At 47.2% G+C, this 14,767-nt stretch overlaps 1 protein-coding gene across 4 annotated transcripts in view; it reads right to left on the bottom strand.

Annotated features, from left to right (window-relative positions):
• Positions 1–14,300, bottom strand: part of AFAP1L2 (actin filament associated protein 1 like 2) — a 121,256-nt gene extending 106,956 nt beyond the window's left edge. For all 4 annotated transcript variants that reach the window (XM_073354295.1, XM_073354296.1, XM_073354297.1 and 1 more), the window contains exon 1: positions 13,992–14,300. In XM_073354295.1, the coding sequence (XP_073210396.1) occupies positions 13,992–14,007 (16 nt within the window). In that variant the 5' untranslated portion in view covers positions 14,008–14,300. The remainder of the gene's footprint in view (positions 1–13,991) is intronic.
• Between the last annotated feature and the right edge of the window lie 467 nt (positions 14,301–14,767).

Here is a 14,767-nt window from a genome sequence, read left to right as displayed (position 1 = left end):
CTAGAAAACATGACATATAAGGGAAGTTTGAAAAAAACTGGGTTTGTTTAGTCTGGAGAAGAGAAGACTGAGGGGGACATGATAACAGTTTTCACGTACATAAAAGGTTGTTACAAGGAGGATCGAGGAAAATTGTTCTTCTTAACCTCTGAGGATAGGACAAGAAGCAATGGGCCTAAATTGCAGCAAGGGAGGTTTAGGTTGGACATTAGGAAAAACTTCCTAACTGTCAGTGTAGTTAAGCACTGGAACAAATTGCCTAGGGAGGTTGTGGAATCTCCATCACTGGAGATTTTTAAGAGCAGGTTAGACACCTGTTAGGAATGGTCTAGATAATAGTTAGTCCTGCCATCAGTGCAAGGGACTGGACTAGATGACCTCTCGCGGTCCTTCCAGTCCTAGGATCCTATGTTGGTAAAAATACTGGACAACAGACCTATATACCTTCTTATGAGATGCACATGTTCTTTAATCTGCTCCATGGAAAGTGAAATTACGGAGACATTAGTAGTGACTCCAAAGTTAAGATTGCAACAAGATTTGGATACATATATCCATATCCTTAGCCAGTGTAAATCAGTGAAGCTCCATTGACATCTGACCCTGTGCCTGCTTTATATAGTTATGCAGATAGTGTCACTGGTTTTTAAAAGCAGCCTCCATTCTTGTATTTACAATTTTATGGCTGCAATGAGTTGCAGTTGCAAATTTTGCACATGCTGTTATGCACAAACTGCCTGTGGATACCAAGTGGCTTCTGATTTTATTTACCCTGAGTACCTACAATGCACATATCATTTACAATAGGCATGGTAATGTTGGAAGTTTGAGTTGTCTGGCATGGAGGCCAACTAGACAGGTCAGCCATGTTCAGTGGTTTGTCTCAATACTAAGTGAAACAAATGAGTTGCTGGAATGTTGCAGAGCTTCAGCAAGAAAACTCCAAGTTGCAAACTTGCTTGTGGAGAAACATACAGTTTAAATCCACCAGTGACATGGCATAAGCTTGCATAACAAAGGTCAGGATCCCTGTCAGCCAACTGTTTCCTCCTGAGTCTTAATGGTGGGTGATTTTAGCTCAAAGATATGTTCTTGGATATATGCACGTATCGGGACAGAGAAGTCTGCACATGTACATTCCACGCACACCTGAAGGAGTTAGTTACCTGTGTGAAAGCAGGATCGGAAGGATGGGGACCCCAGTACGCTAATTTTTTACCACCGCCGCCAAAGCCTGCTCTCCATTTTCTAACTATGACCTGGTCTACACTTAAAAGTTAGGTTGATGTAACTATGGCACTCAGGGGTGTGAAAAACTGCCCACCTAACCCTCCATGTAGAATGCTTCGGTCAACCTAGCTACTGTAGCTCAGGGAGGTAGAGTTCCCACAGCAATGGAAAAACCTCTTTGAGAATTTTCCAGATCAGACTCCTCTCTAGTTAAGAGTGGATCTGTTTCTGCTGATATATTATGGATCAAATTTTCAAAAGCCCTTAAGTGATTTAGAAGCCTAAATCTCATTTTCAAGTGACTAATCTCTTAGATACTTTTGCAAATTTGACCCTATATCTTCTCCATTTTGGGGGACTGACTTCTTTTATCGCACCAAAATCTCCCTATAATCTTTGGGGAAATTTTGGAATCTGTGATAAGAAACTGTGACAAGAAACCCAAAAGCTGAATTGCCAACAAGACTTGAAAATATTTCCCTTCATTTATAAGAATCATGCTATGCATATCCAAAAACATCAACACAACGGGATGGGGGGAAATCACCCATAAGCAGTAGACTGTTTCATTTGAGAAAAAAAATACATTGGCTTTTCTTAAATCACAAGTGGCACAATATATATGTTATGTGGGAGTCACAGTCTGATCCTATACTAGTAGGATATTTGTCTTCAGTTATAAACAGCTCTGTCTGGAAATAATGTTGCCATACACCAGAGCATTAGATGTGCTTTCCATGGAATTTTGCCTACGAAGAAGGCAATAGGTCAGTGGGAAAAAAGTATTTTAGTGAAAGTTACCCTTCATATTTGGAACTTTAGACCAAACAATTGCCATTTTCTCATGCTTTCCCCTGCATGATTTCAAACATATCCCCAGCTGCTGATATCCAATGGGGTCTATATTTCCACAGCTAAACTGTTTCACCACGTTCTAGTCTGCAGGCAGTAAGTCAGGCTCTCCTTGCCAGCTGCAATTACCCATGCTTGCCTTTCCTTTAGTAACAGCTGTTCTCACTGATTTTGGCCCACCCGCCACATTTACTAAACAATGCCAATCATTAGCATTACCATTTGTTTCTGGAGACATCCAGCTTCATTTACTTTCAGTCGTAGTCAGTCATGCCCTCTTCTGAGCTGCGGCTGCTGCAGAAACAGCAGTACAGATTCCCAGCTAAAGCTCAGGACCAGAAAGATGACAGGGAGTGGGGTGGATGATTTATAACAGGGGGAAAGTGGATCAGAATGGCTCCTCACCCAACCCTCCTCCCACTGTATGTCTACACTGCAATTAGACATCGGTGGTTGGCCCGGGCTAAGGGGCTAGTACTAAGGATCTGTTTAATTGTGGTATAGACATTTGGGTCTGAGTCCCTTGCACCTCACAAGGTTCTAAAGCCCAGGTTCCAGCCTGAGCCCAAACATCTACAGCAAAATTAAACAGCCCTTTAGTCTGAGCCCTGTGAGTCCAAGCCAGCTGGCACAGGCCACCTGTGGGTTTTTAACTGCAGTGTAGACATAACTCAGTGTCCAGAAATCCCCCCTCTCTTCCTGGCCCAGTGAAATGGCCACCTCTAAACCCTAGCAGCCTGGCCATGCACCACGGATTCATTTATTTAGCCTTCAGAACACCTCACCTTCACTCAGGGCTCTTACAGCAATTTAAATGTATAAGGCAAAGTGTAAAATCCACAAGGCACATGGACAGACTCCACATTGAACTGCCTAGACCACACTGACTGTGATAGCCACCCCTCTTACCACATTCACACCCCTGCGCATTCCAGCTTCATCAGCTTGTGCAGGTTTTATCGCACACTCTTTGGTGTTTTTCTTAAAGCTCCAGCTCCTGGAGCCCTGTGATTGTGAGAGACTGTCAGCTTTCATTTAAAAAAACAAAAGTTAGTTTCTGGCCAGTCTTGAGATTTTTGGGAGGCCTGACTCATGACTGTTGAACACCTGGGGCTGGCAATACAGCGGCGGCCCCCACAGATGAGCTTTGCAGCATGCCACAAGCAGGGTCAGTCTGGTCCACCAGAGTATCAGGAAGTCTCCCAGGAGGTCTTTGTTTTTTTAAAGTTTGGCTGGCTGGGGCAAACACCATTCTCCTCTGTGGGATTTAAGGAGAAGCATGTGCACAGAGACAGACCTCCTCAGCCCACTCCTCTCCCTCACAGGGCCCTGCCATTCCCTCCTCCTGAGGCGTGGAGAAAGGGAGGATTGAAGATCATCCCCTTGATGTCCTGCTATGTGTATGGAAACCCTCCCAAAGCAGGAGGATGGTCCATTGGCTCAGGCATTCCCTCAGCATCAGGGGGTTCAGTTCTTTGCTCCACCACGGTGCTTGATCCCAGGCAAGTGTCTTCGCTTGAAATCTTGCCCCACTGAAGTCAATGAGAAATTTTGCCAACAACTGGGGGGGAGGTTAAACGGGACGACAGGATTTCACCTGTAGTCTCTCAACCTCAGGTTTCCTAGCTGTAAAATGGGATAACACCACTGCCCTGTCCTGCCTCACTGCAGTGTTGTGAGGCTAAATACAATTAAAGATGGGGGGGCCCCTCAGGTACAATGGTAATGGGGGCCAGATAAGCACCTAAGAGAGACAGAAATGCCTCTCCCTGTGTGAAAACTACAAACTGTCACTGTTATAATATAAAACTAGCATGATCCTAAGACTTGGATCTGCACTTTCCTAGAATTCAAATGTGTTTGCTCAAGTGTTTCAGTCTGGCCCATTTCTATATGGAACCCATTCTCCTGAGTCTTAACAAGGTGCTTATGTGTGCACACTCACCACAGAGATGCACAGAGACCTACTAGGACCAGAAAAATAAAACACAGTTTGCAAATAAACGAGTGTCACATCATTAAGCTTCCTCAGCCACTGGCAAACTTACTGTGCTCGTCTGTCCTACTTGTTGGTCTGGGATATAAGATGTGATTACAACAGTCTAAACCAAGCAAATAAGCTCAGGGTGAGGAGCCTGCTTGAATATTGAAGGAAGTAACTTCACTCTGCAGGGTTACAGTCACACATAAGAACACTCAGCCTCGTTCAAACATATCTACGTTTTGCCTAGTTTTTATTTCCTGCACATCTAACAGCTGCCACATGTTTTCTTGACAGGTTTCAGAGTAGCAGGCGTGTTAGTCTGTATTCGCAAAAAGAAAAGGAGTACTTGTGGCACCTTAGAGACTAACAAATTTATTTGAGCATAAGCTTTCATGAGCTACAGCTCACTTCATCAGATGCATTCCATGAAGTGAGCTGTAGCTCACGAAAGCTTATGCTGAAATAAATTTGGTAGTCTCTAAGATGCCACAAGTACTCCTTTTCTTTTTGCGAACACAGACTAACACAGCTGCTACTCTGAAACCTACCTTAAAGTGGTAGATTGAAAGAGCTTAATCTATTTATCTTAAACAGATGGCTAAAGGGTAACTTGATCACAGTATATAAGTACCAACATAGAGAACAAATATTTAATAATGGAGTCTTCTGTGACATTGCACTCCATAATGTTTTATGGAAACAAGTTTATGAGTGTAAATATGATCTAACTGGAATATGTTTTATGCAAAACGTCTCTTGTAAGGTATCATTACAAAGCTTATAATCACCTGAGTGTGTTCATCCTATTTGTATGAATGTATCATTCTTGTATCTGAAACTAGGAATAAGAAATATAACTCTGAGGTCCTACTGAATTATGCAAAATGTGGGCCATTAATGGTGGTTTGGAATCTTGATGGCTCCCATTAACCAGGACAATTGGTTGTAAATGTTTCTGTTTAACTGTAAGCCTTTCTGTATACCTGTGTGCCAGCGAGTGGGTAATGAAGTCTTACAATGAGATGTGATCATTTCACCTGAACTGGAATGCATCTGAAACCTGGTGCTTTTCCATTGAGAAGGAGGGGTGGAGTCCCAGAGAGATAAAGGATTCCGGCCTTGTGCCAAAGCTATAAAAGGGGGTGGAACAGAACAAAGGGGGCTGCCAGTCATGAGAAATCCCCGAGTTACTAACAAGGTCTGTACCAGGGGAAAGGATTGGGCCCAGAGTAGGAAGGAGTCTAGTCTGTGAAAGAAGCTTATTGGAACATCTCTGAGGGTGAGATTTACCTGTAGTCAGTTTCTTAATGTATTAGACTTAGACTTGCGTGTTTTGTATTATTTTGCTTGGTAACTTACTTTGTTCTGTCTGTTATTACTTGAAACCACTTAGATCCTACTTTTTATACTTAAAAAAATCACTTTTGTTTATTAATTAACCCAGAGTAAGTGATTAATATCTGGGGGAGCAAACAGCTGTGCAGCTCTCTCTCTATCAGTGTTATAGAGGGCGGACAATTTATGAGTTTACCCTGTATAAGCTTTATACAGAGTAAAATGGATTTATTTGGGGTTTGGAGCCCATTGGGAGCTGGGCATCTGAGTGCTGGAGATAGGTGATCTGCTGAGCAGTTTTTGGTTAAAGTCTGCAGCTCTGGGGCATGGACCAGACCTGGGTCTGTGTTGCAGCAGACTAGCATGTCTGGCTCAACAAGGCAGGGTTCTGGAGCCCCAACCTGGCAGGGAAAACAGGCTCAGAGGTAATCTCAGCACATCAAGTGACTGTCCCAAGGAGGATTCTGTGACCGAACCCATCCCATCTTCAGTCTAGCAGAGAAGGTATAACACGATCCAATGGCTGGAAGTTGAAGCTAGACTATTTCAGAATGGGAAATAAAACCTACATTTTTAACAGTGAGGGTAATTAACCATTAGAACAATTTACCATGGGTCATGGTGGACTCTCCATCACTGGAAATTTTTAAAATCAAAACTGGATGTTTTTCTAAAAAAATCTGCTCTAGGAATTATTTTGGGGAAGTTTATAACAAACGGTCAGACTAGATTATCACAACAGTGCCTGCTGGCCTCGGAATCCATAGAACACAGAGAGACGCATCCACAAGTAGCAAACTACAGGATCCTCCGGTGCTCTGTTGAGGCTAGAGATGCATCTATGCTAGAAGAGAGACAGCAATAATGATCTAGTCTGGGTGACTGTGTGTAGGATGGGATTTGGCTTGAGAGTGGCTGCTATGGATCTATTATTGAGTTGGGTTGTGGTTTTGGAAGCCATTCACAACAACCAAAAAGGGTTTCTTCTTTTGGATCCCCACTGAGTAAATCCAGCCTACTCCCAGCAGTGGCATCCTCTGCTCCCTCCACAAACACCCACACGGGTCACTTCCATAACAGGACAGGCATGTTACATGGAGGACAGCCATTTGTCATCTATATATTTTCCAACAGATGTTAAATGAGGTAGCTGTTACAGGAGAGGATGTAGGGTTTAACTAGGATGTAGGGTTTAACTAGAGTAAAGCATGTTGTCCCGTTTTAACTCTAGTTCAGAGATTGCCAATTAGATCAAGTTAACTAACAACTGCAAACATTATCCTTGGCTGAGTTCTAGATTACGCCACCACCACTTGTGGAGCCTGTAGACTGGAATTTAGAATCATATTCGTTAACTCAACATGATCGCCCATGAACTTGAGTTAGATAAGGGCCACAAACTCTAGTCTAGATATGTAAGAGTCAGAACTCTCCAGTTTTATTCCCAGCTCTGCCTTGCTATTTAACCCTGGGCACATCACTTAACTTTTCTGTGCTTTGATTATGTCTACTCATAGCTCTAAGGCCTTGTCTTCACTAGACAAGGCAAGCTGTTGGTTTAACATGTGTTAGCTGGTCAGGGTAAACCCTTAGCTACATCTAGATGTTAAAATACCCCTTTTCCTGCGAGTGTAGATACAGCTTAACTGGGCACAGTACAACATATCTAGCCTGCAGGAGCGTTGCAAAACCCTGGGCACATCACTTAACTTTTCTGTGCTTTGATTATGTCTACTCATAGCTCTAAGGCCTTGTCTTCACTAGACAAGGCAAGCTGTTGGTTTAACATGTGTTAGCTGGTCAGGGTAAACCCTTAGCTACATTTAGATGTTAAAATACCCCTTTTCCTGCAAGTGTAGATACAGCTTAACTGGGCACAGTACAACATATCTAGCCTGCAGGAGCGTTGCAAGACCTCCTTGATGTATGCAAAATGCTTGGAGATCTTCAGATGAAAAGAAATGCAGTTTGCCAACTTCTTCCAGCCCAAACAGCCAAGAACAAGGGGAGCCCCACCTATCCTTCTCTAAAAGATCTGATTAGAAATCATGCTTCAGTTGGAGTATATGGGTTCGGTAGTTCTAAAAAAAAAAAACTTATCTTGTCAATGCCAATACATTGCCAAGGCACTGATGGATGTACCTCGTCCTCCACCCAACACATTTCCTCTTTCCTTTGCAAGCACCTTCTCCCCCACAGTCCCAAATGGGTTAATTTTCCTGCTGCAGCTATTGCCCCACACACAATTTTTGAAACATGCAAAGACTCTTTTTGTCGCTGTGCTTTAAGAGAGATGAGATGCTTTCAGATTAAAATCAGGCACTGCTGAAAGGTGTCTCTGAGGGGAGATCCTGCTTCGAAGTCTTCACAGCATTAGTTGAGTCAGGGGTATGTTCTACTTAAGAAACTTGCAGCTTCATTCTCAGAGGCTGGGGAGACGAAGGATAAAAGATTTCAGGAAGGCAGGTAAGGGAACCCTCTATAATCTCAGTTTTATCCTGGACAGAGCCCGCTGCTGATTATTGAAGGCAAATCATGAGTCTCCATCCTGCTATGGAGACCCCTTCTCAGGTTTATACCCCGCATGGACCCTCTCTGCAGCCCTCCTAGCAGGATTTCTATGACAAGGTCACTAAGGCTTGGGAAGGAGGTGGGATATCTCTTCTTGAGAACGTGTTACAACATCATTAAGAGGCCTTAAAGAAACAGTTTCAGAGTAACAGCCGTGTTAGTCTGTATTCGCAAAAAGAAAAGGAGGACTTGTGGCACCTTAGAGACTAACCAATTTATTAGAGCATAAGCTTTCGTGAGCTACAGCTCACTTCTTCAGATGCATATCGTGGAAGATATGCATATGCATATGCATAGCCTGCTGCAGTTTCCACGATATGCATCTGAAGAAGTGAGCTGTAGCTCACGAAAGCTTATGCTCTAATAAATTGGTTAGTCTCTAAGGTGCCACAAGTCCTCCTTTTCTTTTTTTAAAGAAACAGTGTCCTTCAACAGGTGTCTGGAATAAAACTGGCCCTGCTTCAAGTTAAAAAGAAAAGGCGTTTTCTCTGCTTGGACAGCACGTATGCCCCCCACCCCTTAAGTGATGGGAAGATCTTAAAGTGAAATTCCTTCCCTTGAACTCATAGACCAGGGGTGGGCAAACTTTCTGAGCTGAGGGCCACATCTGGATGGGGAAATTATATGCAGGGCTGGGGCAGGGGGTGCGGGAGGGGGTGCGGGAATGGGCTCAGGGCAAGGGGTTGGGGCAGAGGAGAGGTGTGGGGTGTTTGAGGGGGCTCAGGGAAGGGGGTTGGGGTGCAGGAGGGGTGCGGAGTGCAGGAGGTGGCTCAGGACAGGGGTGCAGACTGCTGGAGGGAGCTCAGGGCAGGGGGTTGGGATGCATGGGGGTGTGGCAAGGGCTCAGGGCAGGGGGTTGGGGTGCACGGGGGTGTGAGGTGTGGCAGGAGGCTCAGGGCAGGGGTTGGAGTGCAGGAGCGCTGCGAGGTGCAGGCAGGGGACTTAGGGCAGGAAGTTGGGGGGCGGGGAGCAAGAGGGGTTCAGGCTCTGACCCGGCACCGCTTACCTAAAGCAGCTCCGGGGGTGGCAGCAGCGCACACTGGGGCCAGGGCAGGCTCCCTGCCTGCCTGCCCTGGCCCGATGCCACGCCGCTCCGGGAAGTGGCTGGAACCACATCTGTGTTGGGGTGGGGGGGGCACAGGGCTCCACAGGCTGCCCTTGCCACACCTCCAGGTACCTCCCCCAAAGCTTCCATTGACTGCAGTTCCCCATTCCTGGCCAATGGGAGCTGCGGGGGGCAGTGCCTGGAGGCAAGGGCAATGCACAGAGCCCCCGCTCCCCTAAGGCCCCAGGGACGTGGTGCCGGCCGCTTCTGAGAGTGGCATGGGGCCTGTGGCACCATGGGGGGCAATCCTATGGGCCGTAGTTTGCCCACCCCTGTCAGAGACTCATAGACTTAAAGGTCAGAAGGGACCATTATGATCATTTAGTCTGACCTCCTGCACAACGCAGGCCCCAGAATCTCACCCACCCACTCCTGTAATAAACCCCTAACCTATGTCTGAGCTACTGAAGTCCTCAAATCACAATTTAAAGACTTCAAGGTGCAGAGAATCCTCCAGCAAGTGACCCATGCCCCACGCTGCACAGGAAGGCGAAAACCCCCCAGGACCTCTGCCAATCTGCCCTGGAGGAAAATTCCTTCCCGAACCCAAATATAGCAATCAGCTAAACTCTGAGCATGTGCGCAGGACTCACCAGTGAGACACCCAGGAAAGAATTCTCTGTTGTAACTCAGATCCCACCCCATCTAAAATCCCATCATAGACCACCGGGCATCTTTACCGCTAACAGGCAAAGATAAATTAAATGCCAAAATTAGGCTATCCCATCATATCATCCCCTCCATAAACTTATCAAGCTTAGTCTTGAAGCCAGGTATGTCTTTTGTCCCCTTGGAAGGCTGTTCCAGAACTTCACTCCTCTGATGGTTAGAAACCTTCGTCTAATTTCAACTCTAAACTTCCCGATGGCCGGTTTATATCCATTTGTTCTTGTGTCCACATTGGTACTGAGCTTAAATAATTCCTCTCCGGTAATTATCCTTCTGATATATTTATAGAGAGCAATCCTATCTCCCCTCCGCCTTCCTTTGGTTAGGCTAAACAAGCCAAGCTCTTTGAGTCCCCTTTCATAAGACAGGTTTTCCATTCTTCAGATCATCTGCATGAAGTGCCCCCTGATAGAGCTGATGGAAGAAAAGATATGAGGATTGGAGATGCAGGTGGTGAAACAATAGTAAATTGGCATTCTGACTGTTCATGCATGTTCATGCATGCAATATGGGAGTGCTACAATTTAGCAGCATTGAAACCAACAAAAAAGGAGTGACATCAAGGACGATGGAACACAGGAGCCTGTCCACTTTTTGCCACAGGCCTGGCCCCTTGCCCCTCCATCTCCCCCCAAGGCCCTGCCCCCAAAAGTTGGAGCCAGCCCAGGTAAGAGCAGCCGGGGGAGCTCGGGCATCTGCGGACCCTCCACTTTTGACAGCAGCCCCAGCCCATGTCCCCACCCCCCGGGCTCCCTGCCCAGGGCAGATGTTGTGCTTTCTGTTCAACACACATGTCCAGAATACATCCCTGCTACTCTTATGGACATATTTTTAAAACACCCAGCACATGGCAGTAGATTAATTAAGATGCAGCCATTGCAATTCTATTTGAATGGAATTGTGCAGGGTGTAGCAAAAAAGTCAATGCAGAATTTGTCTCTTAACATTAACTTTAATGTCATTTCAGTGGTATGTTGAGATAATATCTAGCAATACTTTAAAATGCCTTTTGTGGTCTCAATAAAACCTTGCTGAAAGTATCATATTTCCCATTGCACTAAGTACATATTACTGAATTAGCCAATGTGCTACCATATTCAGAAAATACTCAATGGCAAAACTCTCACTGACTCCAGTAGGGTCAGAAGTTCACCCAGTGTAGCTTATCAGCCTTACCAGTTAACGATGTACAAAATTTTTCATCTTTGCATTTTTGAGAGGTGTGCCAGGGTAACACCAACAGACCCCGGTCGTCGATGGGCAGGATTGAACCTGGGACCTCTGGAACTTAGTGCATGAGCCAAAAGCCAACTGGCTGTTAGCTAAGGCTGTAGAGCAAACTTATTTTATCTCTCTCTCTAAGTGGTCTCAGTACCACTAGATGGGACAGAGCACCACACCCAGTATGTGGGTGACATACCTCCCCTAGCTGAGGAAGCGCATCACGAGCTTCAGAGACTTCCCAGCTGAAATCCCGAACAAGCCCCAACTTGTAACACTGTCAGACCCCGGTCATCGGCGGGCGGGATCGAACAGGGGATCTCTGGAGCTTAGTGCACGAGCCTCTACCCATGAGCTAAAAGCCAACTGGCTCTTAACTAAGTAGAGCAGACTCATTTAACTCTCTCTAGCGGTTTCAGTGCCACTAAATGGAACAGAACACCACACCCAGGAGGTATGTGGGTTACAACAGGTCGGTTAAACCTCATTTAAAATGGGCACAATCACCACAGCTTTGGTGCAGCTACTTCATCCTAATAAAATCTTGTTGCTGTCACACTAACGAGCATCAGTTAAATCAAAAGTCAGGCTGGAACTTGTTGGCTGAGCACAAAATTCCCTGTTACCTCACTAAAACATCCTGAGGGGGCCCAGTGAATAGAGCAACTGCTACGTCTGTTCTGCAGCACAAGCATTTATAGGTTTTCCTTGCAGAGAACAGGCCCGCTCGTCTTTCCAGAGATGGGAGTCTCATATGGAAGCAGGATCAGACCCTAAGTGCCCACTAGTTTAGGGCATTCTCCCTGTTTCCTTGGCCAGAAGGGAGTGGTTGAAGTTGACCAAGTTATGTTTTGCCCAAGGGTTGGGCTACACTTATCCTGGCATAGCTATGCCAGTCAGGGATCTGGCTTTTTCCACACACTAGATGGAACGGAATGGGGGGGAGGGATAGCTCAGTGGTTTGAGCATTGGCCTGCTAAACCCAAGGTTGTGAGCTCAATCCTTGAGGGGGCCATTTAGGGATCTGGGGCAAAAACTGGGATTGGTCCTGCTTTCAGCAGGGGGTTGGACTAGATGACCTCCTGAGGTCCCTTCCAACCCTGATATTCTATAGCATAAATTGGTGCTGGTTGCAGGCTGATTTACACCAGCTGGGGGTCTTACCCTGAGATTGTCCTTTCCTAAATAGGGACAGTCAGCAGGTGTGCATAGGCTACAAAGAATTTAAAAACAGGTTGATTCTTCTCTTTGCTCCCTTTGGCTATCCCCAGATGATGTCAGTCAACGGGGTTTGTTGGTTTTTAAGTGGCTGAGGAGCCCCATTTGTGCCTTGCAGATTTTCCACAGAAGTGACAGGTGTAATCTTGAAGGAGACATCGTCGTTGGCTAGTGTTGTGCCCTTTAGAATCATAGAATAGAATATCAGGGTTGGAAGGGACCTCAGGAGGTCATCTAGTCCAACCCCCTGCTCAAAGCAGGGCCTAATCCCCAACTAAAGCATCCCAGCCAGGGCTTTGTCAAGCCTGACCTTTCTTTCCTCTGTTGTGGCTTCTGTTCTCCTCAAAGTGAGCTACACCGGCATCCATCCCTAGTAACCTATTGACTTCCGTGTATTTACACCAGCATAGCAGATCCGATTCTGGTTTCACACTATACAGTACACTACTCAGCAAACCAGAGCAGTAATTAAGAAAAACCCCACTCAGCTCAATAGCAGAACAAAACACCTATTTGGAGACCAGCTGCCATTTCCCCTCCAGCAGCTTGTCCTTCTGAAATAATGCAGCTCATTTGGATGTGCTCCGAATGCCCCCAAGCGCACAGAAGAAGGAAAGGGGGTGGGGGTGGGGGGGTTCTTTCCGCTGCAGAAGCAAAAGGAGGCCGGTCAGCTTTGCCCTCGCTTTGCCATGGCGGAGGCTGGGGATTTCAGCACAGCCAAAGGATTCGCTTTCTGGGGGCCAAGTTCCATTTTTACAGGTCTTTGCCCCTAATCGAGTCCTGTGCTGTGCATTTGGTCAGCCACAGCTGCATTGGATTCGTCAGGCTGATTGTAACTCTGACGCACCCCAACCCAAATCAACAGGCGTCTTTCCACTGGCTTCCCTGGACCAGTGACACCCACCCCCCATCACCCCTCTATTGAAAAACGGGCTTAAACCCGGCCCGCCTCTCTTCCTAGGTCACCTGCAGCAGCAATGTCTTGCAGGGGCATGGAGGGAGGATTTGGCTCCGAAGCAGGAAACCGGCTCAGTGCCCCCCCCAATTGACAGGGACTGCGCCTGTCTGCACTTGCTGCGGTTTCCATTTCGGCTGGACGCCGCCCCAGCTCCCAAAGCAGCAACGAGCCCACCTGAAACCGCCCGGCCCGGCCAGGGGAACTCCGTCTCCCTCACGCTTCCTCCAGCTCCGGCTTGGTTGGGGTTTTGTGTTTTTTTTTTTTTGGCTTGAGTTTTGCCCTATCCCTGAATTTCCCCTCGCTCCTTGTTAATCCGCAGCCCCCCCGCGGTCTCGGGGGGGCATGCAGCGGAGCCCTTGGGGGACACCGCTAAAGGGGGGCACCCCCAAACGGAGCCAGGTCTGAAAAGGTGCCCAAGGCAATGCACACCAGAGCTTCTAGCCTCTTCCCCTAGGGATCCCCCTTTTCCGAGGATCTTGAAACTGCCAGGGCGCCTGGACGGGTAAAACACCAAATCAACCCAAACACGCGCAGCTGCTGGGGTGAGTTCAGTGGAGAAGCCCAAACTGGAATTTCAATCCGAATCCCAGCCGATCATCCGTCTACTACAGCGATCGGAGTCCGCAGCGGAAACCCATCAGCCGCCACCGATCCATGCTGGGAAGGCGGCTCCCAGCAATTGAAAGAAAACGGGGATCGGCTCCCCCAAGCCCCTTTAAACCCATGCAGGGGAGAGGAGAGATCCCTCTGCGGGCGTGTTTCCCCCACAAAACCTCTCCGCTCTCACCCACACAGTAGCACCACCCAGCACCGTCACCCAGGAATAATAAGCACCATTCCTAGCTTACCTTTATATTTTTCCATCTGGCTTGTAGGCAGATCCAGACAAGGGCTAGGTTTTTCGCAGCAGCTCGGGTTTTTTCAGCCTGCCAGATGCCCAAGGATTCCCCCACGAGAAGACGATCGCTTTCCCACCAATCCAGTTATGTATTTCTCTGTCCTAAAGCCACTTCTCAGCCTCTTATTCCGGCTCCAGTCCGTTTCCCTCGCTCCCCTCTCTGAAAGCTCCTCCCTGTGAGCTCACGTACAGCGGCTGTACCCGCCGCTGCGAAAGTAGCTCGTTGCAAAGTTGACTGCAACTCCAGCAGGCGTGTGTCTAAAAGGGGCTGCGTGTGAGAACTCCTCGCTAGCCAGTCCCCGAGTCTGTCACAGCGGCTGCGACTACAGCACACACGTTACAGCCCCTGTGGGTGTAACCGATCTAAGCAAAACTGAGCTACCTTTAAAAACAAACAACAAACCCAGGGCAATAGATGGGTCCTTTTCCATTGTTGTCAAGGGAGGGTGGGGGAGATCAGGGCTGGGAAAAGAGGAAGCTTCAAGTATTATGAACAGTTCCTCTGCCAGAGCAAAGGGCAGCTGGTACAGCAGGGCGCCAGAGACTGCTGATGACTGTCGCTGAAATGTGGTGCCCAGATGAAGGACCAAACTGTTTTATTGCTGTGGACGGTTCCAGATTGGGCAGTGGGAGCCCAGAGCTGAGGGAACCTCCTGCAGGGACTTGGAGACAGGTTCCAAGTTGGTGTACTTGGGCTGCAACTAACTTATTTTTTTCAGGTTTCGG

This window comes from Lepidochelys kempii, chromosome 7 (assembly GCF_965140265.1).
Source record: "Lepidochelys kempii isolate rLepKem1 chromosome 7, rLepKem1.hap2, whole genome shotgun sequence".
Lineage (NCBI taxonomy): Eukaryota > Metazoa > Chordata > Testudines > Cheloniidae > Lepidochelys > Lepidochelys kempii.
This window is presented reverse-complemented; position numbering and strand designations above follow the sequence as displayed.